This window comes from Etheostoma cragini, chromosome 6 (assembly GCF_013103735.1).
Source record: "Etheostoma cragini isolate CJK2018 chromosome 6, CSU_Ecrag_1.0, whole genome shotgun sequence".
Taxonomy (NCBI): domain Eukaryota; kingdom Metazoa; phylum Chordata; class Actinopteri; order Perciformes; family Percidae; genus Etheostoma; species Etheostoma cragini.
In genome coordinates this window covers 12538292-12563841 of record NC_048412.1, presented here as the reverse complement: position 1 = coordinate 12563841, position 25550 = coordinate 12538292, and the positions used below count along the sequence as shown (strand labels likewise).

The following is a 25550-nucleotide window of genomic DNA, read 5'->3' as shown; positions in this document are numbered from 1 at the left end:
GCCCGACCCGAACCCGAGCATCCTTTCTAAAAATCTGTCCGAACCCGGCCCGACCCGTCGGGTACCGTCGGGTCCCGTAGGGCTCGGCTCGGGTATCCATCCTCTAATTGGAACATGTGGGGATTGGCAAATCAAGAGGCTGCAGTTATCTAGCCCAGTCCGCAGTGATTTAGCACTAGTGTCAAGTCTGTAGTCAAGTCCACCACTCACACCTTTTCTATGAGACAAATGTGCACCATTTGAAAATGGTCTACTGCTGAGTTGGCCCGATTACATACTTTAAACAGAGGTAATTATGTGACAGGTCCAAATAGGATTAAATCTATAAAATATTAAAACTAAGGTGATTGATGCCCACAAGTTGGAACATTTATCATTAGGATATATTTATATTGAATTAACTTTTTTAATGCATATCATTTTTAATAACCTCCTGCGTTAACTCTCAGCCTGAATAAATGCTTTTAGGTGGGCTTTCCCTACTTCTCCCTCTTTAATCTCGAGGTTTCAACACTCACCTCCCATACCTTAAAGCTATAGTGCGTAGTTTTTGTCACCCATATCAGGAATTTTAAGTAATGACAACAACACTGTCAGTGCAGCCACATGAGGCAAGCCTTTGGTGATGGTGCACAACCCCGACCCTTCCTCCACACAGTTGCTAGTAGCTCAAGGAGGACACAGAGGATTAAAAAAGCATGATGCACTCTTCAGAAGAGGTAATTATCTTGTCATTTTTTTGTCCTCTTCGTCTCCAAAGCTAAACGCTGCTGGTGTCCTCTCTCAGCAGTGACGTGAAACCATTAACGGTCTATGCGTGAAACACATCACCGTAGCACCATTTTGTAAACGTTAACTTTGTATCAACTCATTTGGCAATGCAACCAATGTTCATTAATGTAAAATAGTCGCACACTACAGATTTAAGCCTGCAACTGTCACATACTAAAACCCTTGTAGGCATACATACAGTAAATACTATATATTAAATATACTATAAATATTTACTGCTCAGTGAATGTTGTAAAAGCGTCTGTTACATGGGAGTTGACATCTTTGGAATGGCTTCAGAATCACTTGTTTTGTGTGAGTGTGATTGCACCTCTCACCAACCTGTGAAGGACCTGTGCAGAGCACAGTGAGAAGCAGAGAGAGCACTGACCTTGGCTTGTAATTACATTTGAGCGGCATGACCACATTATCAAACTTTGATGGGCTCTTCATTACATCTGTCTCCTCAGGGGCTTGTACAAATTATGATGTATTATGACAGCACACATTATTTTATTACTACATGTTCTCTGTTTTACAGTTATTTCTGATTACTAAACAACAGTGGGCACAACTGGAGCCACAATGGCAAAACTCTAACTACAGTCTGCACAGCAGCAGTTCATGTGAACCAAACTTTATTTAGTTTTTTCATGCTTGAACACAGTTTTCAAAAATCTACACACTTATCCCCACAACCTGCACAACACTGTGGATTTACAGCACTTTCTTCAAATGCTTACAGGCTGCTGTCACAACTGTTTACCACACATTTAAAACAGAATGGATTTCATCCTGGTGCATTTCAAACTTAGGCTTAGGCTGAAAGCCTAAGCAGGTGTCTTGTTTTAGACTAGTTAATGAATGCTACAAAATGAAACAGCAAATAATGAAATGCCATACAAGTGAACTAGACTAGTTAGTGAACACAAAAAATTTAACCGCAAATAATGAAAGTGTGTGTGTGTGTGTGTGTGTGTGTGTGTGTGTGTGTGTGTGTGTGTGTTATATTTAGAAATAATTTTGAGGACACTTACTGGTCCACTAGTATTTCTGCACATGTATAGTAACTACACACTACTACTAGTAACTATACTGTACTTAGTTTGTCTTAACATCATGCCTTAGATTATTGATATACACATTGATAATTACATTTATTTATAGTGTCAAATTATAACAGAAGTTATCTCAGGGGCACTAGAGTAGGTCTAGACCACAGTGTAATTAACAAAGACTCAACAATTCCCCAAACAATTCAAGCAAGCATTTGGCAAGGAAAAATTTCCTTTAAATGGGCATAAACCTCAGGCAGAATCAGTCTGTTGGTGGGCGGCCATCTGCCGCTGCCGGTTGGGACACAGAGATATACAGAAATATGATTCAGGGGGAACGAATTTAGTGGCCTGTTAATATGGATGGCTTCACACTCTGCTGGCAGATGTCTCCAGGTCAAGCCTCTGAGAGGTAGATGGAAAAGTCATTTTCTCATGTTTCATATGATGAAAAACCAAGCAAACACATTTTGTGTGATGTGCATTTTGGCTGTCCTCGATACAAATCTCCATTTCCCGACTCATGTTTTAATCATGTCTGTTTCTCTTGCTTTTTCTACAGCTGCTGCCCTTGGCAACCTGGTGTCTGACCTGGCAGGACTAGGGTAAGAATTTCACACATACAGTACACACACAAACACACCCACACACACACAGTAACTATTACCCTTTAAGTTTCTGCACATCATGGCAGGCTTTAGGAGGATTTATATTTATTACCCTCATTCACTCAAATGATGAAATGTTAAGAAAATCTATCAAACTGCCGTCAGTGTATATCCCATTACACAGATTATTACAGCAATACAGTGTTTTAAATTCCAACTCAGGTATACACAAATTATAATATACAGAGAGAATGAAAGCAAAGGTTTACCATCTCACTCCCTTTGATAAAGGCTATCATTGGATTTACGCCACTGTGTTATTCTGCTGCGGAAAAGTTCTTTTAATGAGTCAACCTGGTCTATCAGAGGGTCAGGACAGTAAAATTAAATCCCAAACCACATCAGACGTTTAAACACATATACGTCTTTTACTAAGCAGCTAAAACACTGGATTGTCAATTAAGATACATGTCAGCACTACATTATTTATACTGCATGTATTCTGTTAGTTTACAAAGTCAACCTATATGCATTTTACTTGTTTCCTCCTAGTTTACTACTGCTTTTATTGTTCTTAACAGCTGTGCCTGTTATCTAATACTCTGTTGCTTTGCTTTGTTGTATGTCGTTCTGCTTCTGTGTTGTGTCTTGTGCTAAGTTCTGCGTTGCGCTTTGTTTGTTGTTTTCTGCTTCTGTGATATTTTGTGCTAAGTTCTGTTTTGCTTGTGTCGTCTTCCTTTTTGTTTCTTTGTGTTTAAAAAAGCCTTTTTTAACATTGAGGGCAGGGAACTACAAATAAAAGCCTTTTGGCTAATTCTTGACAACATTTCTGTACAATTGTACATAGCGCAACAGCGCTGCCATGTACATAAATACACATAAATAAACAGCACAATTTACATACACAAATGTCTTCAACCAACTCCCCCCCTCCCCAATCCCCTTTAATCCTCATAACCATAAGTGTACGTTTCGAGTGAAGTGAACCTACATGTTGGTGTCCGCAAACAAAGGCAAGGTAGAATATACCCTACACACAAACAAGATAATATATAAAAAAGCATCATTAAAAGAAAAAATAATAAAACAAAAATAAATATAATTCAGTTTTTTTTTAACCCATGAAAAATCACGCAATTTATTAATTTGCACTGTCCCCTTTCATAAATAAACTGAATTGAATTACTCTCTCATTTAAATACAGAAAAAAAAAACAGACAGAAATCGGACAGTCGGTAGAAAGACTACTTTAAAGACTGATGCCTTTGCACCGTTTTACTGGAATGGATTATACGTCGTTCTGGCCTTTTGTAAACGCTCTCAATGGACACACGCACACAGTTGTGCCTCTGTGTGAGCGTCTGTGTTTGCCACTCAATCATGTTGGAAAGTAGAGCCGTTGTGGCCAGTTTGTCAAGGTGAGACTCGATTAGACCAGACAAGAGGGGGTTGTTGTTTTCTTTTGATGGATTTACACCAGTGAGTGTGAAAGCTGTGTCAGTGGAGCTCCTGCAGGTGTCCTTTGCTGCATTTGTATTACAGCTTAGTTTCAAAGGGGAATGGCTTAAGTGCACACACACCCTGTGCTCCAAACTGCCCGATTGCAAGCGAATAGCTTTTTTTTTATACTCCACCACAAGAGAGAGTTGATGGCATGGCCGAATCAGCTTAGCATGAATGAAATAGGGCTTCAACTCCTATTTTCGGAACAAACACTAAAACCCAAACATACAGTGGGGCTTGAAAGTTTGGGTACCCCAGGTAAAAAAAAAATTATTAATGTGCATAAAGAAGCCAAGAAAAGATGGAAAAAGAACTCCAAAAGGCATCAAACGACAGATCAGACATTCATATAATATGTAACAAAAAGGTAGATTTTATTCCCCCCATCATTTAAACTTTCAAAATAACAGGAAACAAAAAAATGGCGTCTGCAACGTTTGGGCACCCTGCAGAGTTTATACCTTGTACTGCCCTCTTTGGCAAGTATCACAACTTAAATAAATGCTAAATGCTTCTTTCAATTCTTGTTTGAGGTGTCCTCGCCCATTCTTCCTTCTAAAAGTCTGATTTCTGTCATGCACTGCTCTTTTAAGGTCTATCCATAGAGATCAATTATGTTGAGGTCAGGAGATTCCTTCTACTCGTGAAATGTTCCCTGTGCCACTTGCTGCAATACAACCCCAAAGCATGATTGATTCCCCCCCCCCCCCCATGCTTAGCAGTTGGACAGAGGTTCTTTTCATTAACTTCTGTATCCTTTTTTTCTACAAACGTACTTTTGCTCATTCCGGCCAAAAAGTTTTTTTAACCTCATCGGTCCACAGAACTTGTTTCCACAATGCATCAGGCTTGTATATATGTTCATTTTCAAACTTCAAACGCTGATTTTTTTTGTTAGGACGTAGAAGAAATTTTCTTGTGATGACTCTTCCATGAAGACCATATCTGTACAAGTATCTCTTTATAGTGGAATGGTGTACCACAACAGTGTCTGAAAGGTCTTTCTGGATGGATCGTGCAGGGTTTTTGCTTTTCTCACAATCCTGCGAGCGGTTATGTCACCGGAAAAGGTGAAACCATTTAATCATTGGCCATTGAGGTTAAAAATGAATTAACTGAATAATAAAGAATTAAAATCGTTGCTTATTTGTTTGAATATTTTCTGTTAATGACATAACATCCATTAATGGACTAATTAATGCAGTTTTAGCATGTTATCTGTTGTAAACCTATTATGGAGTGTCTTTGCTAATTACAAATGTTAAAAGAAACTGAATAATGAACGCATTAAATTTGCATATTTTGTAGGTTGTTGCCTGCAGTTGGCTTTGAATATATTCTCATAAAAAAAAAAAACTTCAATTCACTTGGATAAAGATCAAGATCCCCTTTTCAGGCAGACTGGGGTTGACCATTAGTTAAAATCTTTCCTGCTTAAATGAGCCAAAAGCTCTAGAGACTATTTAAAATGCTGCTAACGTTTTTTAGTGTATACTTCATGTTTCTTTTGTTTACATTTGCTGGCAAAGAAATTGATCTTCATTTTCATTTAATTCAAAAAAAGAGTAAATAGTTGTGACACAAACCGTGTGTGTTGTACCTTTAACACTGGTTACCGTACAACAGTAAGTGACTGCAGAACCTTTTCTCCAAACAAATACATCCCCGGCTTTCTATTTCTATTTCTCTAAATGTAAACCAACACATCATTCTATAAACTTGTCTCGGAGCGGCAGTATTTCACAACACATTTGTGTTGGTGCCTGTAGTGACCAATATGTGCAATGTGTGTGTGTTTTGACAGATGTAGAAAAACCAGCTCACCCTCGTTGAAGCCCATAATTTAGCTCATGAGTCATTCTGACCGTTCAGCCAGTTGTTACAGATGCTCTTCCTGCGCAGCTCAGTCTCAGCTACTGTTGTTGTGTTCCTTGTGGACATAATGTATTAGTAGCTTTCTGGGGCACACGAAGCAGACAGTAAAACATTATTGCATTCAGCCAAGTTACAAATAAAAAAGAAAGAAAAAAAACTTAGAAACATATTGCAGATAAAGCAGATAAATGAGTGAATGCATGATTGATGTACTGTATGTGTTTTTTTACTTTAATACATTTGTCAGGTTTAACAAAGGGTGATACTTACTTGATCCCCTGAGGTAAAGTCGGGTTTGCTTGCCTTCCTCTAAGGAGGTTTAAAGCTGAGATCTGTGACAGACCAGAAGGGATTCAGTGTTCTGGTCTAGGATACCTCAGTAGGGCGGGGGCTTGTTTAAATAGTGGCATAATCCCGTCAAAGGAGAATTTCTGTAACCCACCACATTAATCTAACCACGCTTTTGGAAACTTACCATATTTACCATTAACTGTAGCTCATTTATCGTTTTACGTTTTTTGTTTGTTCTAGTTTTGTCTTTTGGAGTTACATCCCTGCCAACGACACCACTGCTCTCTGCATAAAATAGTGATAACACCAATCATATGAGAGTGGCTGTGCCCTTTTTAACTATCAAAATCCAACACGGCAGAACACACGTTTGTAACTGGCCACACAGATTTTCTATTTTCTGATGCGGTCCTTATTTCATTTGTAATATTTACGCTGGATTTGACTCAAAGGCTTGGACTGATGAGTTTGCATATCATAGAATCATAGTTCTATTATATTTCTATATATCATGATTGTCTGTGTAATTATTGTCCTCAGGAGCTGTTTGTATAATTAGCTTAACAGTTCATGTGTGATGAGAAAAACTGAAAAATGTCGATGTCTACATACCTATTTCAGCTATATTGCTGTCAGGCACACACACACAAAAACACACACACAGGCTCCCTCTTCTTGTCTCCTCATCTTTAGCTCAAATAAGCAACTTGCTACTTATCACTCCCCTGACTCGACAGCTCCAGCTGTAGCTTATTTGTGTGTGCAGTGAACTGAGGATCCATTAGTGCCAGTGACTGAACCAGGCTTGGGTTAAAATATTAGCCTGAATTTCATTTCTCACACTAGAGCTGCTTGACCTGCTCTAAACATTTTTTCTCAAACTGGAAAGTAAGGTTCAGCAGCTCTCCAAAAACTTTCAGTTTGAGTTGTTATTTCGGTCATAACACTATAACTGTGTTAAGTTGGCGGGTGCCTCGGGCCCCAGACTCTGAGGCCCCGAGGCATCACAAAACTTCTGTAGTTAAGATCAAGCTTAAGATGGGTGTGGTCCGAGCAAGGGCGGAAGGAAGTGATTGAGTGAAGCGCGGTTAGTGTGGTTATATTGCAGTATCATCTCTTTAATTACAAATTTGTTTGGAAATATGCACCACTAAAGCACAATTGAAACTTGATGCTGTGTCTTATAGAATCAAACACTTAAAAAATATGTGTATGTATATATATTTTCAGTTGATATTATACAAAATGTTTTTATTATGATGCATATCCTTACTTTTTACTTTTTTTTTTTACTTTTAATAGTTTATTTGAACATAAAAAAAAACAAAAAAAAACAACAACAACATTAAAATAAAAGATTTATATACATGCATTCCTGCATACATATATAATTAAAATGACATAAATAAGGCCATGTACTTTTTAGCACAGTCTTCCAATATTGAAAGTCATTCAAACGCAACAAAAAGTTTCCATGTTCAAAAGGAGTAGGAAGAAGTTGATAAACAACTTATCAAGTCCGACCCCCTTTCTCTACTTTTATCCTTTAGTAAATCTTATTCTTCAGTTATTTACATATTATTATTTACACATCATAGACACAGATGCATATATACACAAACACTTATAAACCCTAATACATCCTTTCTTCTACTTTCTATACCATCTATAGCAGATTACATAACACAGCCATACTAGACTTAGTATATAGACATGCTTAAACAAGACTGTGTGTTATCAAATTAACTACAGTAACTAACTAACTAACTGACTGACATATACCAAAGTTGGGGCAGGTTCTGCATTTAACCAGTTGCAGTAGTTGTGTTATTCACTGTATCTTGGTAGGTCCAAACCACATTTTCACATCCGTTAAAACTAAACACTTTTGTTTCAGTAACGTGCTGCTAATTAATCTGAGTCACAAAAACAAGGCTGAGCCTCAAAACCAGCCAACTCACATTCATTCAGTTTCTCGTTCCTTCTGTCGGTGTCTTCCTCTCTTCAGGCTGGCGGGTTACGTGGAGGCCTTGGCGTATCGGCTGGGAATGCAGATTCCTGACTTAAGCCCAAAGCAGGCTGACATGTGGCAGACCAGAGTCAGCTCCCATGCGGTTGGTATCCTCATACCTCACTAAAACCCACGAGCCCTAACGCCGACTCTTCTTTCTAACCAACTCCGTCACTGTTTTAGAAAAACAGGGACTTAAATGCTTGTCTCACTTTTTAGCGTGTGTGAAAGACAAAAGCCATAAGACTAATAAACATTCAACATATCAGTCGACAGTCAGAGTGGATTCTAAATTCTGTTTAATTTTTAATGCACCATAAACATCAAACCAGTTGAGGAGTTTTGTATAGTGACAACAGAAACTCAAGCCTAAGTGAGCCTGAGTCTTATGGGTCACACTCATTTTGCGAGAAAATTAGACCTGAATGGTTGTATTATGCTAAACTGCTGAAGAGTGAAATGTAATTAGTAGTCTTACAGTCTGCGGGCCAGTTGATGATGAATTAAATGATGATAAAGCTTTCTTGTATATTGGTCAATTTAAACCCAACTGGTTTTGATAATTAGTCAAACAAACCATAAGTAGAATAAAAAAGGACTGCTTCATTAACAATTTTAATTACTGGAAATGACAGAGCTGCAAAGCTGAACTTTTAAACGAAACTTTTTTTGTGTGGCTTATTGAAATTGATTTAGTCAGTAATTTTTTCTTACTTCCATTTTCCTCTGTTCAGGGCAAAGCCATTGGTGTTGCCATCGGCTGTATCCTCGGCATGTTTCCTCTTTTTTTCTTCAAGGATGATGATGAGAAGAAGAAGAAGAAAGATGGCCAGACGGAGGCAACGGAAAAAACACAATCCCCACCTGCTCCAACAGAGAACAGCAAAAACTGAACATGAGATCTCGCCAGAGACAAATGCTTTTTTGGAATCCATTAGAATACTTTAAACTGGGACTGATTGCCATTGTCTGGTGGACTGGAGTGTATGGAAATGTCATTGAACCCAGTCTAATCACCAGGTACTTTACTGCAAGGCCCAGTCAAACTATCAAAGGTATTCTGAAGAGGATTTTAGATATTTGATTTTAGACTTTAAACTTAAGCACAGGGACCTGATCATCTCTTGAAGAGACAGGAAATGGTTGATTCATTTGACCGCTGCTACTCCAACTATTGCACCGTAACCTCACCTTGTCTCAACTGACCGACACAGACTGAAACTCATTTATCTAAAACGTTCCATCTAAAACACACTGCAGTGGCCTCTTTCTCTCCTCTGTTCGGAGTCTGTTGAATATATAAACCTGTGACTCTACATGAGTAGAAGCTAGGTAAAGGTAGTGGACAGTTTGTGGGCTCCCTAAAATATCAATCTCATAAACAAACTTTGGTACCAATGCAAAGGGAAAAAACACTTTTAGAGCTTATTCAGAAAAAAAAGACCTTGCATGGCATTTTGATGTGGAAGGTTTCTTGTATATTGGCAGGAATTGTGATAACTAACAGAGGAAGACTGAACAAAGAGACATGCCAATGGCTCCATTCAGCAGTGTTAACCCAAGTCCTTATCCCTTTTTGAGAGTGATGAGGCAAGGAAATGGTCACTTCTGCATGCACCCTTCCACATCAACTACATTAATCTTTAATTTTACAAGCATGTCTGCCATTTCATGATGTCAAAGTCTTAAAAAGTCCCGCCTCATTCACACTCAACTACAACCAGCCAGCTGCTTTTAGTGAGACTTGGGCAGTTAAATGTTGTACCTGCTAGCTGCGCCTTTATTTCTTTCGATTAATTTTTTGTTTGTGTGACAATGTGCAATGAACACCCGAAGCAGTAACATGCACCAAATGTCTCCCATGTATACTGGAATAGGTAGGTGCAGTTCAACAACATCTTTCAAAGAGCAGTTTGTTACTTTCCCCTAGGCAGCAAGGAGATGAGCATAGAGAGGAAGAGACAGAGTAGCTGTGGCAGAAAGATAAGAAATGCCAACACGGAACCACCTGAGACCTCTGTCCCATTAGCTCCATCCCTTTGGTTCCAATACCGTTTGATTTATCTCCATGCCAACCTGCAGCTGAACTGCAATACCACTCTCCCATCCATGGTAAGCCCAGTGGAAAGTTTCAATTAGACAGAAAATGAGATGATTGATACCCTAGTTCCCTTCTCTGGAAAGTTCTTACTGCTTTCTAACACTAACACACAACTAAAGTATATTATTTTGTCTCTGCTCTACTGCCCTCTGCTGGCTGAAAATGAAAGGAAGTTGCTTGTTTCTTTTAGTTGAGTCAAGTTTTTACCTCAACATTGCAGTTATACATTTTTTTAATCTTTTCCTGTTTAGTGTTCCAGCTAGGATTGATCCCTTATTCACTATAATTCTTTTTCTAAATTTTTGTTCTTAATTTGATAGGCAAACCAAGTAATCTGAAGTCTGTTGTTCATGGCGTTGAAGCTGTTTGGGAAGTTAAAATGAAAGGAAGCAGCCACGTGTCACTGAATGAATTGCAGAATGTATTTATTTTTGTTATAACATTCAGACTTGTATTTATGTATCTTCACACTGTATATTATCTTTATCCCAAAGGACAATGTTAGGAATAGATATTTGTCAGAACAAAAACACCTTTTTTTTTTAGTATATTTCCTGCGGAACACTTTAACAGAAAGGACTTTGCAACCGATTGCTTTATGATACAGTCCATAACTAAACTCTAACATACTCTAAAAACGTTCACCCTGTATAAGATAGTTCTGGTTATTTATTATGTGGGTAAAAGTGATCCTAAACGATAACAATGAAGAAAATGATTGAACATATTTATGTATTTAAGATTTTTGATCTGATTGCTCAATTTCCACCTTGCATGCACCAATAAAAAAAAAAAAAACTATTGTACATTTATTGTGTAAGAATCATAAAAAAAAACTTGAATATGTTCTAAACGCATGCATTACTGAAGGATACAACTCACTGGAGGTGATGAATCTAGTTTTAACATGCAAACGCAAAAGATCCGATTTTTGACTGCTGTGATTTAAATATATATTTTATGGCATATGAGGAATCACACAAGGAATCTCCTGTGTTTTCCGTTTTAGACAGATAATGAATAACCTAGGTTAAAATAGGATTGTCTTTTTTGTGTAGCCTTGCAGAGTTAACAGAGCCCTCGACTGACAAATGCAGTGTGGTGATTTGGACAGTGTGGTGATCCTACAGGAAGCAGAATGTGATGAGAAAACTGCCTGACTGGAAAAATGTGATCACAATAATAGTTTTAAGTAAAAGTAGGAATTTTCAGCCGTTCAATGGAGCATTACTTTGAATTGCGTGTTTCAGGGCTTTAGGTTCGTCTAGGTTGTCCATAGTCCGTTAAGGTAAGAAAATGTAATCTGTGTCAAAATACAATTATTTATTTTTAATTCACTTTCCACTGCATCATTATACCTATTCATGTCACTGGGAGGAAATCTAAAGAGATCTATATCCTTAAAAAAATCTCATATTTGATGCATTATCTTGAACCAGTGTATTTATTATGATTTTATATCAAAGATGACTTAAAGACACATTGAAATGTTCCTCATGGGATCCTTTTTTGGTGTGTGAAATACAGTATGGTGTAGGTTGTGAGTACAAACACAAGGACCTTAATTTATATCTGGTGATATACTGTAGTTGTATGCTGTAAACTGGTTGTCATTTACTTATGAAATTATTTTAACTTTCAGTGTTTAAATCGACCTGCTTTGGTTACAGAAGATTTGGAAGCTTTATATGGAAAAGGCAGGAGTCATAAGCCAGAGACATGTCAGGCTACAGCATACATTTCTGCCCTGTTGTTTATTTAGAACGTGGTCCAGAATTTGAACACCATTTGACCTTTCTTATTTGACACTGTTGTGTGTTTTGTTATCATCCAAAAGAACTTCTTCTTAAAACTACCACAAAACTATCAATTCTGGAGTTGCATGTTAAAATCTTTCGAAACGAAAAAGTTGGTCTGTCGGCCAGTGGATCCACCACTTTGAATTAAATGTCTCAACAACTATTAGAAGATTGTCATGACATTTTGTACAGACGTTCATAGTCGGGAGGCTTTATCCAGAGGATGAAGCCTCCCGACTTTGGTATTTCTTGTAGTGTGCTCGTTTTCGATGAAAGGCTGCTGTTGCATAAAAAACTCAAATCAACTTTGCAAAAGCCTTGGGTTTGATCATGGGATTTGACGGGCGTTATAGCCTAAAAGAGGTACAGGTTTTTAGGTAATAAACTCAAGTTGAAACATAAAAGTCTTACAAATTATAAATGTACACAATTTTAACACATCTATTCTCTGCTGCACAGACATGCACGTACAGTAATTTCTCTCCCTTAAGCAATGAGGGTTAATTAAGTTGAAAGCAATCGGATCAAATCTGCATGACATGGATTCAAAACCAGATTTCTGTGTTCTTGTCTCTTTGCAGCACTTTCATCTGTGGTATGGCAGTATGCTTAACTTTATTTTGTGGCATAGTTCATGGTGCTAAACAATCACTGATTTCTGTTAATATGCTAATGAGTTTTAAATTTGGTTGTATTTTAAAGTATACAGTATGTTCCAGATTTATTCTGTACATATGTAAAAAGTGAGAAACTAAAATGATCACTTAGGAGGAATATAATATAGAGGGAAAAAATGTAGTAGCGAGTCCGTTTCTTAATGTATGTTTTTCTTTTCTTTTATCAGCTTTAATTAAACCAAAATCACCTGGCTGCAAATATCAGGCCTGGGGTCGACTTTTTTTGTTGATAATGCATTTTGATTATATGCTTATGTGCATGTGTTATCAGTATTTTTCTGTATATATAGACATCACTGCAGCTACTACAGCAATATAGAAACACCTTTTGCATAGATGATGAGTAGTACAGGTAAACGCAAACTGAATGTAGGCAGCATTTGTCAAGTCGCAAAAACAAGCATTACAGTTTGGCAAGTTAAACTGCATTTCCCCGCTCTAGCTCCAAAGAAGCTGTGTGTACCGAGAAAGCAATGCGTATATATATATTTACACACACACAGTGAGGAAAATAAGTAATCTGAACACCCTGCTCTTTTGCAAGTTCTCCCACTTAGAAATCATGGAGCGGTCTGAAATTGTCGTCGTAGGTGCATGTCCGCTGTGAGAGACATAATCTAAAAAAAAAAAGAAAAAATCCAGAAATCACAATGTATGAATTTTTAACTATTTATTCGTACGATACAGCTGCAAATAAGTATTTGAACACCTGAGAAAATCAATTTTAATATTTGGTACAGTTGTCTTTATTTGCAATTTCAGAGGTCAAATGTTTCTTGTAGTTTTTCACAAGGTTTGCACACTCTGCAGAAGGGATTTTGGCCCACTCCTCCACACAGATCTTCTCTAGATCAGTCAGGTTTCTAGGCTGTCGCTGAGAAACACAGAGTTTGAGCTCCCTCCAAAGATTCTCTATTGGGTTTAGGTCTGGAGACTGGCTAGGAAACGCCAGAACCTTGATATGCGTCTTACAGAGCCACTCCTTGGTTATCCTGGCTGTGTGCTTTGGGTCATTGTCGTGTTGGAAGACCCAGCCTCGACCCATCTTCAAAGCACTAACTGAGGGAAGGAGGTTGTTCCCAAAAATTCCCCAGTGCAGTCGCCCTGTCACATGTGCAGGAAAACACCCCCAAAGCATGATGCTACCACCCCCATGCTTCATAGTAGGGATGGTGTTCTTAGGATGGTACGGATCATTCTTCTTCCTCCAAACATATGGTCTCATCTGCCCACATGACTTTCTCTCATGACTCTTCTGGATCATCCAAATGGTCATTGGCAAACTTTAGACGGGCATTGACATGTGCTGGTTTAAGCAGGGGAACCTTGCCATGCATGATTTAAAACCCTGACGTCTTAGTGTATTACCAACAGTAACCTTGGAAACGGTGGTCCCAGCTCTTTTCAGGTCATTGACCAGCTCCTCCCGTGTAGTTCTGGGCTGATTTCTCACCTTTCTTAGGATCATTGAGTCCCCACGAGATGAGATCTTGTATGGAGCCCCAGTCCGAGGGACATTGACAGTCATGTTTTGCTTCTTCCATTTTCTAATGATTGCTCCAACAGTGGACCTTTTTTCACCAAGCTGCTTGGCAATTTCCCCGTAGCCCGTTCCAGCCTTGTGGAGGTGTACAATTTCTATATCTCTAGTGTCTTTGGACGTCTCTTGGGTCTTGGTCATGTTAGTAGTGGATTCTTACTGATTGTATGGGGTGGACAGGTGCCTTTATGCAGCTAACAATCTCAAACAGGTGCTTATCTAATTTAGGATAATAAATGGAGTGGAGGTGAACATTTTGAAGGCAGACTAACAGGTCTTTGAGAGTCAGAATTCTAGCTAATAGACAGGTGTTCAAATACTTATTTGCGGCTGTATCATACAAATAAATTGTTAAAAAATCATACATTGTGATTTTTTGTTTTGTTTTGATTAAGTCTCTCACAGTGGACATACGCACCTACGATGACAATTTCAGACACCTCCATGATTTCTAAGTGGTAGAACTTGGAAAATAGCAGAGTGTTCAACTATATAAAATAAACTACCTTACTTAGTCCCTTCACAAGCCCACCTGTTACTGAATTGGTTGTGTTGTGTTGTGTATTCTTAGGGCCATATTACCACCTGTACATCTCCACATCAGTCTCAAACTGAGTAAACAAAACTGACCATTTTGGATGACTGTGTCTTCCGTAAAGAGTGGAGCATACTCTAGGGTTTGAGGGATTAAAGTATATTTTGTTGCTGCTTGTTGTCATCTTTATTACATTTTCTTCTTCTTCCCCTGGTTGTCATTAGTTCTCTGGAGGTCAGGTTGGATCAAAACACAGCAAGAGCGCGCACACACACACACACACACACACGTCAGAGGGGAACGGACAGGTGACACAAGAGACAGAGAGGCAGCCACTTTGAGAGTATGATCTGAGAATAAACAGCATGGGACAGGCGTCGCACAGGGGGAGGATCACAAACAGATAAAAAACAAATAGGACTCTATGGCACATGGAATTATTAAATAGAGTTTAAATAGGTTTTACTTGTTTCTAAAAGACAGGCAGAACACATGACATTTGTGTATTTGTAATTGTTTATAATTCCTCATTATCATTAATTATATAACTTAAAATGTTTTTGCATCAGACAATTCAAACCTAAAACAAATTTAATAAACACATTTTTTAACCAAAGCTTTATTTGTTACTCAAATCTATTTATACCACTCTCTTTCCTCCATTAAAACAATACTACAATGGAACAGCACACATTCTCAGTCAGTGATCACGCATACATTTGCAAACACACATACAAAAAAAATATCTGTATAATCAGTATTCATCATTCAAATAGCTGCTCACTTTAACACAGTCACAATGTATATGTGCCACTCATTGCTCATTTTCCTGGCAAACCATACAGTGCCGTGAACATATTATTGATAACAACACGGTTAAAGGTTACAGCTAGTTCCATATAAATTAATAAAACAACAAACAAGTTTATGATAGAGCAAACCATACTTAAAAACACTTTCCAGCACACAGAAACCTCTTGAGGAGTTTAGTTACAGTAGGTGTTTGTCAGTGGATGTCACGGGGATGGGGCATCAGCGTTTAAGTTTATAACTTCAGGGCTCTTCAAGTCTACAGGTCCCCAGAGCAGTCGTTACTGATGCTAACTCCAAGAGACGTACTAATGTGCAGGTAAACATTAAAATAATCAACAAAATCTTAAATAATTCCCCTGCTGTAATCAACGTTAATTTGATGAATGTGTCAACACTTCACTATCTGTGAACTAGGTCGTGCCACAGCAAAGAAGTGTGATTTTTCTATGAAACAGAAGTCATCTTTGTCATATAAATGTTTGACGTTTTTGCTTTCTCTTGTATAAACATGCTGTACGCTGAGGCTTTACAAAGAAGAATCAGAGGGTTGAGTCAAAAAGGTTGGGACTAAAATATGAAGCAAGTAATACAATGCCTAAAGATTGTGTCTCCAACATGATTCAACAGATAAAAATGCTGTTTGCATGCTAGAACCGAGGAAAGAAAATGCATTTTCATTAGGCAACCCCTAAATAGCATAGTCCGACAATTGAAAAATTAATATATATATTAATGTATATATACACACACACACACACACACACACACACACACACACACACACACACACACACACACACACACACACACACACACACACACACACACACACACACACACACACACACACACACACACACACACACACACACACACACACACACACACACACAGTTAAAGCTAACATGCTAGCTCATTGGTGCCGATAGCGTTGGTGCCCCCACAGAAAATACTGAGCACCCACGTGTGTCAGACTGCCAGCAGGCTACATTCATTTAAAATCAAACATGTAGTTGGTGCTAATTGGAGTGTCTGTCATAGTGTGATTGGCTATGTCGCTGTCAGTCCCCTGCTACGTTGATTCTTAATTTCCCACAAAGCTGATTGCGGCCCAGTGCTGTCCAGAGTCAGGTTCAGGTTCAGGTAAACCAGGTTTACAGTCTAAGAGGCAGGACATCTTTAAAACTTTGTAGACCACCAGATAACATGCAACACACCAAACATTAAAACATGGATATATGAGTTACTATCGAGTTAATAGGTGAGTGTGTGTTCGTGTCGGTAACTGAAATCTTTGACTACTTTTTTTTTTCAAAGAGCGTGCGCCTGTGAGCACCCACGGAGGAAAACATAAATCACCGCCTATGTGCTAGCTTGCAGCTAGTAGCACCATTAATTACCCCTATAATAATAAATCTCCCAATGGTCCCAAACCTTTTTCAAGTGATAACTTCTTCATAACAAACAATATAATAATAATAATAATAATAATAAATATCTAATCATTTAAAAAACGTGAATGTATCGTTTTAATGTATTGTTTTCACCATGCTTAGCTCATCTCTAATCATAAGCATCAGCTTCTGATTCGTTAACTTCCAACTGTGCACAGATAAAAGCTAGTGAAGAGGAGAAATTGAAGAAATGTGAAAAAAAAGAAATCGTAATATCAGAGGAAAAATATGCTTTCTGCTTATAGTTGGTATGAAGTTGCAATGGGAGCGTGGTGGTTTCAGTCAGTCCAAATGAGCTTACTTTCATCCCTTCATTCAGCAGTGTTCAGAGAGAACAAACAACCAGCAGATGGCTGTGTTAAATCAACCTGCAGCTGCTGATAAGCTCTGGTAAATCTACAGTTTCCAAACATGTTCTTTCTCCCAAAGAACCTCAGAACAACACAAAAAACTCAACATGAAGAAATATATTTGATTTATGAATTCCTATTCTTGGTCATATCAACCATTCTTTTGAGAGGACATTGGTTGGTTTCCTTTAAGTTTCACCACAGCTTTTTGTTCTATTACTCTACACATGATGATAACAGGTATCCAGCACCTTTCATATGATAGAGTACTAACACATTAAGAACTACATCACTATTAAATGACTGCTTCAGCACAAAAAGAGAAACTGACTCTGCTCATTAAATCAAAATCGTATGCTTCTGCTTTCAGATGTTAAAAGGTTCGTATTCTTGCTGTTGCAGTAGTGTTCCATTCTTCTATTCTTTCTTTAAAAATGTGCTAGCTGTTCCTTCTATGTTTACAGGCCTTCTAGCGTCCTACAGGAGTGTCTCCTCACCTGGAAGAGCTACCGTCCTGCCTTAAAATGCTTCTTTGATAGTTTTACTGGACAGTTTGAGAGCTGAATTGTTTTTCAGAGCTAATTTGTATTTCATTGCACCCATACCAACACAGTCTGCAAATGTTTCATAATGACAACACACACACACACACACACACAATGCTCTAGCTGAATGGGGCCACACAAGTGCAGCCATTGTGTGCCATCAGAGTGTGACCAAGTACGAGCGTGTCTCAGAGAGATTGTGCATACTTGTGTCCTAGTGTCTGTCTAGTAATGCATAAGTTTGTGTGCGTCCTGGTATTTGTGCACCGTTTATGAGCTGCTCTCCCACTGTGCTGGCTTAAATTCCACCACTGGGCAGGACTCGGAGATAGGACAAGAGAGAAAGTGTCAGCTCCTTTCTCTCTTCACACTGTTGCTGCATTGTTGTTGGAACAGGCGGGCTGTGAGATGGTGTTGATATGTGGGGGGGGGCAGGAGGCCAGTGTCCTGGGGGTCATGGTGGTACCAGAGATGTTCCCTTAGCTAGTGGTTTTCTTTTCAGTCTGCCTGCTTTTCTTGTGTTTGATGTGTTCTCTTAGAATCTGATTCAGTTTCGTACTAATCTTACCATATGGCAGCTCTCCCCATGTACATCCAGTGTCATAGGTTCAAGTCCTGCATCATTATGTACCATCATAGTTTTTTCCCTAACTCTGTATTGTCCCACAATTAAATGCTTTCCCATGTATGCTGGCTAAATGCCCTTAAGGGATATTCACCATTGAATGAGAGCCTGGTAAAAGAGCGTTAAGTGGGGATTTTCAGTCTACTTTGCCATTGTTGTTAGAGTGAACAGGCTGGCACTGGGCACAGCACGAAGACCAGGAGGAGGAGGAGGAGGAGTAAAACGTTTTGGTGGTGGCAGAGGGTTCACTGGATTTGGGTTTCCAATGCAGGGCGATCACAGCCAGAATGCTGATGATGTGAATGTGGAAGTACATAGACCTAGGAGGAAAAACGGACTGTCATTTTTCTAACTTTGTTATTAAAGTACTGTAAGGGGAATTGTTGATCAGAAGGAAAAAATGAGACAACAAAATAGAGCTGACCATCAAAAATTATATTTTTTGGAAATGTATAAAACAAATGAGAATTCTGAGCCTCTACTTTTGAATGTCCTCAGCCAGTAGAACAGCATTGCTAGCATAGCTCCTGATATAACATCTATATACTGTATTGCTAAAGGCCTACATGATTACTAAAGCTGCAACAATAAGTGTATCACGCAATTTTTTAATGCTAAAATGATCTGGTTCCAATTTCGCAAATGTGTCTTCTGGGATAGTAAACTGAATATGTTTGCACAACCTATTTAACGTTGGGCAAGTCAAGACATTTGAAATTGTCATTTGTGATTTTTCACCATTTTCTGACATTTTATAGTCCAACAACTTATCAACAAGTTGCGAAAATAATCAACATATTCATTTATAATGAAATGAATTGTTGCATTGTCGCAGTCCTAATTAACACTCTTTATCTTTTATCACTTAGACTTCAAGAAAAGTATACAACTATTTTGTAGTTTTTTGAGTGGGTCCACAGAACTTTTCCTTAAACTGAACAAATCTGTGGCAATACACCTGTATTCAAAAAAATCTTTAGAAATGACTTACACACAGGTGCACTGGTACTCATTTCTCATAACCACATTTCACTGTTTGTACCTTCTCATGTGCAGGGACGGACGCGCATGCACTTCTCTACCTACAACAATCGGGGGTCTGCGTACGACACTCTTCACATGCATTAGAAAAAAAGATGGCAAGAACTATGACACAATTTGTGTCGCACGAACCCACGCGCTCCCCCGAAAGCAGTAAGCATGAATTGGATTTAAGAGATGAGAGGATTTAAGATGACATACCTGTAATAAACCAAAGTGGGCTCTACTGCAAGAAGTAGAAAAGGCATAACGGTGTAGCAGATGGCCAGCTGGGTGGCAGCCCAAGTTAAAAGGTCGTAACATAGCTTCAAGCCTCTGAAGCCCAGGAAGTAGTGGCGAACTGACTTACGTACCTGGCGGGGAGAGACAGACGAACAGAGAGGGATACTTTCACACCAGTGATACTAAGCCTATAAAGTCACATGACAATACTTTAACACCTTTCTTGGTTACCACACCAACAGGAAAAACGCCACTTCAAGCCCTTCTTATACAGCTGTTACCTGACTGATACACACAATTCTAAAACCCTTTTTTATCACTTTAAAGAACTGTGAGTTTGTTTGCATTTAAAAGTAAGATTAAAAGATAAAGTATTTATTTGAATTTTCAGAGGAGTTAGAGTACTCACAGCTCGTGCTGCCATGGTGATGGGGATGGCAGTGATGAAGGTGAAATAGTACCCTGGATAAACCCCGTGCCACAGGGCCGACAGGATAAAGGTCAACGCCAACCTGTGTTTGGGGGCTCGGTCATAACACACCCTGAAGAGATGAGAGCAATCAAACATATTCCAAAGAGTTTATGAGTAAGTGTTTTCTACCTGCGTGCATGCGTATTGGAGTGCACATTTGTAGTACTTACGTTTTGAGCCAAATGCCTGTTCGAATGTTCCAGTTGTCTATGAATGTCTTAAAGCTAGTGGCGGTCTGAAAAATATAGAAATAACAATAACCAAATAACTTTGTCCTCTTAAAGTCATTGCCTGACTTAGGACCAACATGAAAGTGCATAAAACCTAACACAATGTAGAGAGATTGTGTATTTATGTCTATTAAATCACGTAAAACATTGAGGGTACCTCAATCCCCAAGATGTTAAGGTTGCACATTAGGTCCCAAGATGGCTTTCCATTTCCATCCATCCCCAAGAAACCATAACCTGCAGCGTTGTTGACTGCATCAGCTGACAGGACGGGGGGCAAAAATTAAATCACAAAAACAAAGACACACACAAACAGACACACACACATACATACACATACACACACAGCTCACCCAGTGTCCAAGCAAAGTAGAATTTGGGCCTTGCTGCTTGAATGGAGAAGAAAGCGTAGGTGAGCCTTGTGAGGAAGGGGGCTTGGCTGACAAAGTGGGGGTCCACGTTGTACTTTATCGGCAAGGCCCGAGTCACTGTGAGGAAGAACAGCATACACCCGCTGCAGACCAGCAACTTTCGACAGACAGCATTCTGCAGAGAAAATGCAAAAATGGAACTGCTGAGCAGAGATGGAAACACACTGAATGGACGTGATGACCACTGGACTTATCAGGTCCAGCTGAGATCAGGGAAAATGAGCCATGTTTACAACCAAGACTAAAACAATGAGAGCAGAAGGACTAGGCGCAAAAACGGAACAATCTGACTCCGATAATATTAATGTCTCAGTGAATACAAAAATCTAAGTGGGAGAAGACTGCGGTCTTTTACTACAGTCCCAGGTTCTGCTCTGTCATTACAAAAGCAGCAAACAGATATGCATTCATTAACTCACCAGAGGTGATGGCTCCGGTGTCTTATCGTGGCCGTTCTGCCCATTACACATCCCCGGGTGCTGCCTAAGCCTCATGCTGATGTGTCTGCCCTCAATGAAGTCTATGTATTCCTTATAGTTACTGCATGGTCCCACCAATACACTCAAGAAGTTCAGATTGTAGCTCAGGTACTTGATAAGAGAAGGCTTTACACTGTAGGAGAAATAATTTAAAACAAACGAGAATCGTATTTTTAGTATGATAACAATGATCACTTCATGTGCGAATGCAACAATGGTATTCAATTGTTGTCATCTAAGTTATGTGGAAAGTGAAAAAAGCATGCCATTATTTTCAAATAAAAATGAGACATTTAAACAAGTACTTCTATCAACCTGTATAATTGCTTGGCAGATAAATCGTTACATAAAAGTAAACAATCTGTGAATGACAAAAACTGTGACTTTTTAAAATTTCACGTGAGACAATCCATAATTATAAATTAGCTTTTGATCTGGTCCCTTTTGGTTCTCGGACAGCAGTTCCGCAGCATCTTGAGAGACCAGAGTTGGGTATTGGGAACTGGTTTTAAAGTGTAAAAATTATATATGAAAAATATGCTTCAATAAGCTAACTGATTCCTGGGAGAAAAGTTTTGACCTATTGAGTTTTTTGTCTATATTAATGATAATAAGTATATATGTTGGTATTTGGTAGCCCGGGAATCTTAAATTATGCTAACAAAAATGAGACAAACATGGAATTCAGAGCTGCAGGATGGTCAGACAAGAGCATCACTGTGTGTTACGATCGCTTTTTGATACATTTTAAAATTCATTAGAATTTTAGTTTTAAAATGGCATGTATGGTACACTGATGACTGTTGTTTTATCTATTTACATGCATAAAATGTAATATTTTCCATGCAAAATTATGCCCCTTTTTTTCTTAGTTTACAGCATGCTTGTTACATGAACAAGCTATTCACCATGAATGCATCTCCTTGTCCCTGTCCTTCGTGGCTAAAGGAAAAGAAACAGTTATTTATTCTTTAATTCGTTACTTCAGATTCAAAACCCTACTTTATCAACCCTATGTTGTAACCTTTGTGCACCTCAAAGATCAGCTTTAAAAGAAAATCCGCTAAATTCAGTAGGGAAAAAGATGTCCGCAGGACACAGTACTCTGACTTGTCTCCAAAGAGGCTATACCCTGATGTCTCACACTGCAAGTGTACTGGAAGTTGTGAGTATTTATTTACCACGGTAAAAACTTACTTTATAGCCAGAGGCTTCTGCTCTGGGGTCAGTTGTTCAGCTTTCTTGCACATACCTGGAAAATAAGGCGTGACGTCATGAATAACCTGTTTGGAAACTTTCATTTTCACTCATTCATTTTTTCAGCAAACTAGAAAATGAATGATAGCTGAATTTCATTTGTCTGCTTTAGTTTCAGGGTCCTGCTGAACATGGTGCATGCTGGTTCACTGCCACACTGTCGTGGTTTGACATTGATATCTTAAAAGTTAAGCCATTGTGAGAGCATGTCGCCTCCAGTTTAAAAGCAAAACTTTGTAACTTTTCCCGCTTCGGTCCTCCTACAGGTTAGAAACCGAATTGTATATGACTCAATGGAACTACAGATCAGCTACCCGATCTGGCAAACTTGCATAGTGTCGTGATAGCCGGTAGAGAGCCACAAAGCAAATGCAGAAGTGCCCTTTCACCCTGGCATGAGTTCATGAACCCCTGATACTATGAGAGTGTGTGTGTGTACGTGTGTGTGAGTGGTTGTCTTCTCCTCTGCCTTACCGTCATGGAGCTGGAAAGCCAGTGTGGTTATCTTCTGGGTTACTATCATCAGAGGCCTGGGCAGAGAAAATAATGAAAGTATAAAGTTGTATAATGCTATTGCTACCTCAGCAAAAACAATATTTTTAGTCATCTATTATCTGACAAACCAGTTGTTTCATGTCAGGTTAATCAATGTCAGATTATTCCAATGCAATTCATTCAAATCTCTAAATTTTCACATAATCCTCGTCTCTCTTTGAAACTAGTACATGACAGCCATCTTCTCAAGCTCACAGTGTAAGTACATTGATTTTTTAACCCCGATTACACCACTGGAATATTGGTAATAAGAACATTTCATTCGTCACATGCTGTAGGTTATTCAAACTTATTTGCAATGCAATTCAGTCATCCAGAACAACACTACACAGCAGTAAGAAGAGAGACTAGGTGAACATATATACAGCTACATTTTGGTTACAGTTGTTTCAGTGAGCTAAACATTAATGGATACCAAATATTATGGAAGGGAGGCGATGGCGGAGGGCAATAAGGTCCTGTATAATAATTCTGAACACACACTTTGCTAGTTTTCTAGCCCTCTCTGTCCCAAGAATGTAAGTGTGTCCAAAAGCACACAAACTACATTTCTTTCTCTCTCTCTCTCTCTCTCACTCACTCACTCACTCTCTCTCTCTCACACACACACACACACACAAACACACACACAACTGGTTCCTGTGTTTGAGTGGGCTGCATTGTGCGGACAGCATGGAAAACCGGGGCAGAGAGGGGCCGAGCGGCTGGCAGTGCCAGCTCAATGAGAGTTGGCAGTGGGCTTTAGAGAGACCCTTACAGGGTGCCAGCCAGTATGTGCAACTCTCTCCACCGCTGTGGCCAACAGACTCTGTTTTTCCATGTAGACTCTAAAGTTGGCCCAGTACACAAGATTAGGACCCGGTTGAGTGTCAGTTCTGCTGCCTTGCACAAATTCAGTCAGATTGTCTTATGGTGATGCTCAATGACAAATGGGGAAAAAAAGCACACAGACTTTAGAGACAACCTCTAGATTAACTTTTTTTGGCATCTTCCAACAGGGAAGGCAACACAACATATCAAAGTGACAATGAGGACAACATGATAGTAGAAAACTGCAAATATAAGCAAAGCAAAAAGCGATGCGAGTCACAGTACCTTATATTTATAAGTATTGTCTACAGCACCGGATTATTGCATCCAATCCTGTGTAAGTAGCTAAACATATGCACGCCATCTCTGGGATTCACAACCATTTATCTGTCCACTCTGTAAGCTAAAAGGAGCTGGATCTCTAATTTAATATATGACCCTACCAAGGCTGACTCACAGGCCTGGCAGATCATCCCTAAAGTCACGCGGTGGAGTGCAAGTGCTGCCGCCAGCAATTTCCTCTAGACCAGAACTGGACAAAAAGTTGCTGAATACAGGAGCCGGCACACTGAACAGTCACCTTTCAAAAAGCCACTGCACACAGCAAACACTATAATTGGCTTTATCTGTTATGAGCCATCACAGTAAAACCACTGCTACCACATCAGGCATTATCCTGACAAAACACATATTTGCAGCTCCATGTTTAGCTCCATATGTGTCTGATTTTAGAGAATCCTGGGAGGCCCAGTATGTGAACAAAATGATGACCCTTTTAAATCAAAGCAACCGCATTCCATTAATGTAAGAATAACTGTGGAGTGAAGCTGCAGTTGATGCGTGTGGGCAGAGTTTAAATTTCAAAATAGTCATTTTTGATGATGCATCTTTCATTTATGAAATAATGAGCAATGACAAAGGAGTCACTGCTCATCTTCCATTACAGGAAATCACGTCCTGCTTTGCTAAATTCTCCTTTTAGCTCTGAAAGAGTTGAGTCCAAATGTAATGCTGTAATGAAAAAAAGAGTAAACTGCTCACTCCTTTAGAGCCAGCCTTGTTTTTAGCACAACAAAGTCACAGTTGCCAGGAGGCAGCAAGTACCTTAACTCTACCTGGCTACTACAATATCAACTGTGAACAATCCACACAGCTGCTTGTTAATCAGTGGTGCTGTATTTACACAAGGCCGTGGCACCGGTGAATGTGTAAACAGGTACAACACAGTTTCACATCTTAACTGATTATATCACAACTGCTCGAAAACGTTGTGACTGAAAAACGATTAATATACTGTCACCGAGAAGGTGTGGCAAAGAGAGAAGATTATAGAGTAATTACGTGTTTCCTTACCCAGAGAAGTCCGTGGACAGAACTCCGTAGTTATAGATAAAGACTCTGCTCACTTGGCACAGTGTCAAGTAGCCCATAGCCGTCACCATGGAATACCTGTGTGTGGAGGAATAAACTAAACTAAATCAGACAGGGGCGCCCGGGTAG

At 39.1% G+C, this 25550-nt stretch overlaps 2 protein-coding genes across 3 annotated transcripts in view; one reads left to right on the top strand and one right to left on the bottom strand.

The window, feature by feature from the left end:
* The window catches only part of LOC117945744 (transmembrane protein 65-like), a 31259-nt gene extending 21732 nt beyond the window's left edge, over window positions 1–9527 (top strand). Inside the window, exons 6-8 of the mRNA XM_034873442.1 lie at window positions 2389–2431; window positions 8112–8217; window positions 8849–9527. Coding sequence (XP_034729333.1) covers window positions 2389–2431; window positions 8112–8217; window positions 8849–9007 — 308 coding nt within the window. The 3' untranslated portion in view covers window positions 9008–9527. The remainder of the gene's footprint in view (window positions 1–2388; window positions 2432–8111; window positions 8218–8848) is intronic.
* mboat1 (membrane bound O-acyltransferase domain containing 1) overlaps window positions 1–25550 on the bottom strand; it is a 38660-nt gene that overhangs the window by 10023 nt on the left and 3087 nt on the right. Inside the window, exons 4-14 of one of the 2 annotated variants that reach the window (XR_004656878.1) lie at window positions 25404–25499; window positions 23160–23215; window positions 22626–22680; window positions 21369–21561; window positions 20872–21064; window positions 20676–20779; window positions 20459–20523; window positions 20226–20358; window positions 19796–19947; window positions 18042–18873; window positions 1163–1167 (exon numbers count right to left, since the gene is read on the bottom strand). Coding sequence is in view for 1 of the 2 variants with exons in the window: in XM_034873410.1 (XP_034729301.1) it covers window positions 18690–18873; window positions 19796–19947; window positions 20226–20358; window positions 20459–20523; window positions 20676–20779; window positions 20872–21064; window positions 21369–21561; window positions 22626–22680; window positions 23160–23215; window positions 25404–25499 (1231 nt within the window). In the remaining variant the exon portion in view is untranslated. Of the gene's footprint in view, window positions 1–1162; window positions 1168–17759; window positions 18874–19795; window positions 19948–20225; window positions 20359–20458; window positions 20524–20675; window positions 20780–20871; window positions 21065–21368; window positions 21562–22625; window positions 22681–23159; window positions 23216–25403; window positions 25500–25550 lie in introns of those variants that run through there. The other variant, XM_034873410.1, reaches the window with a different exon arrangement.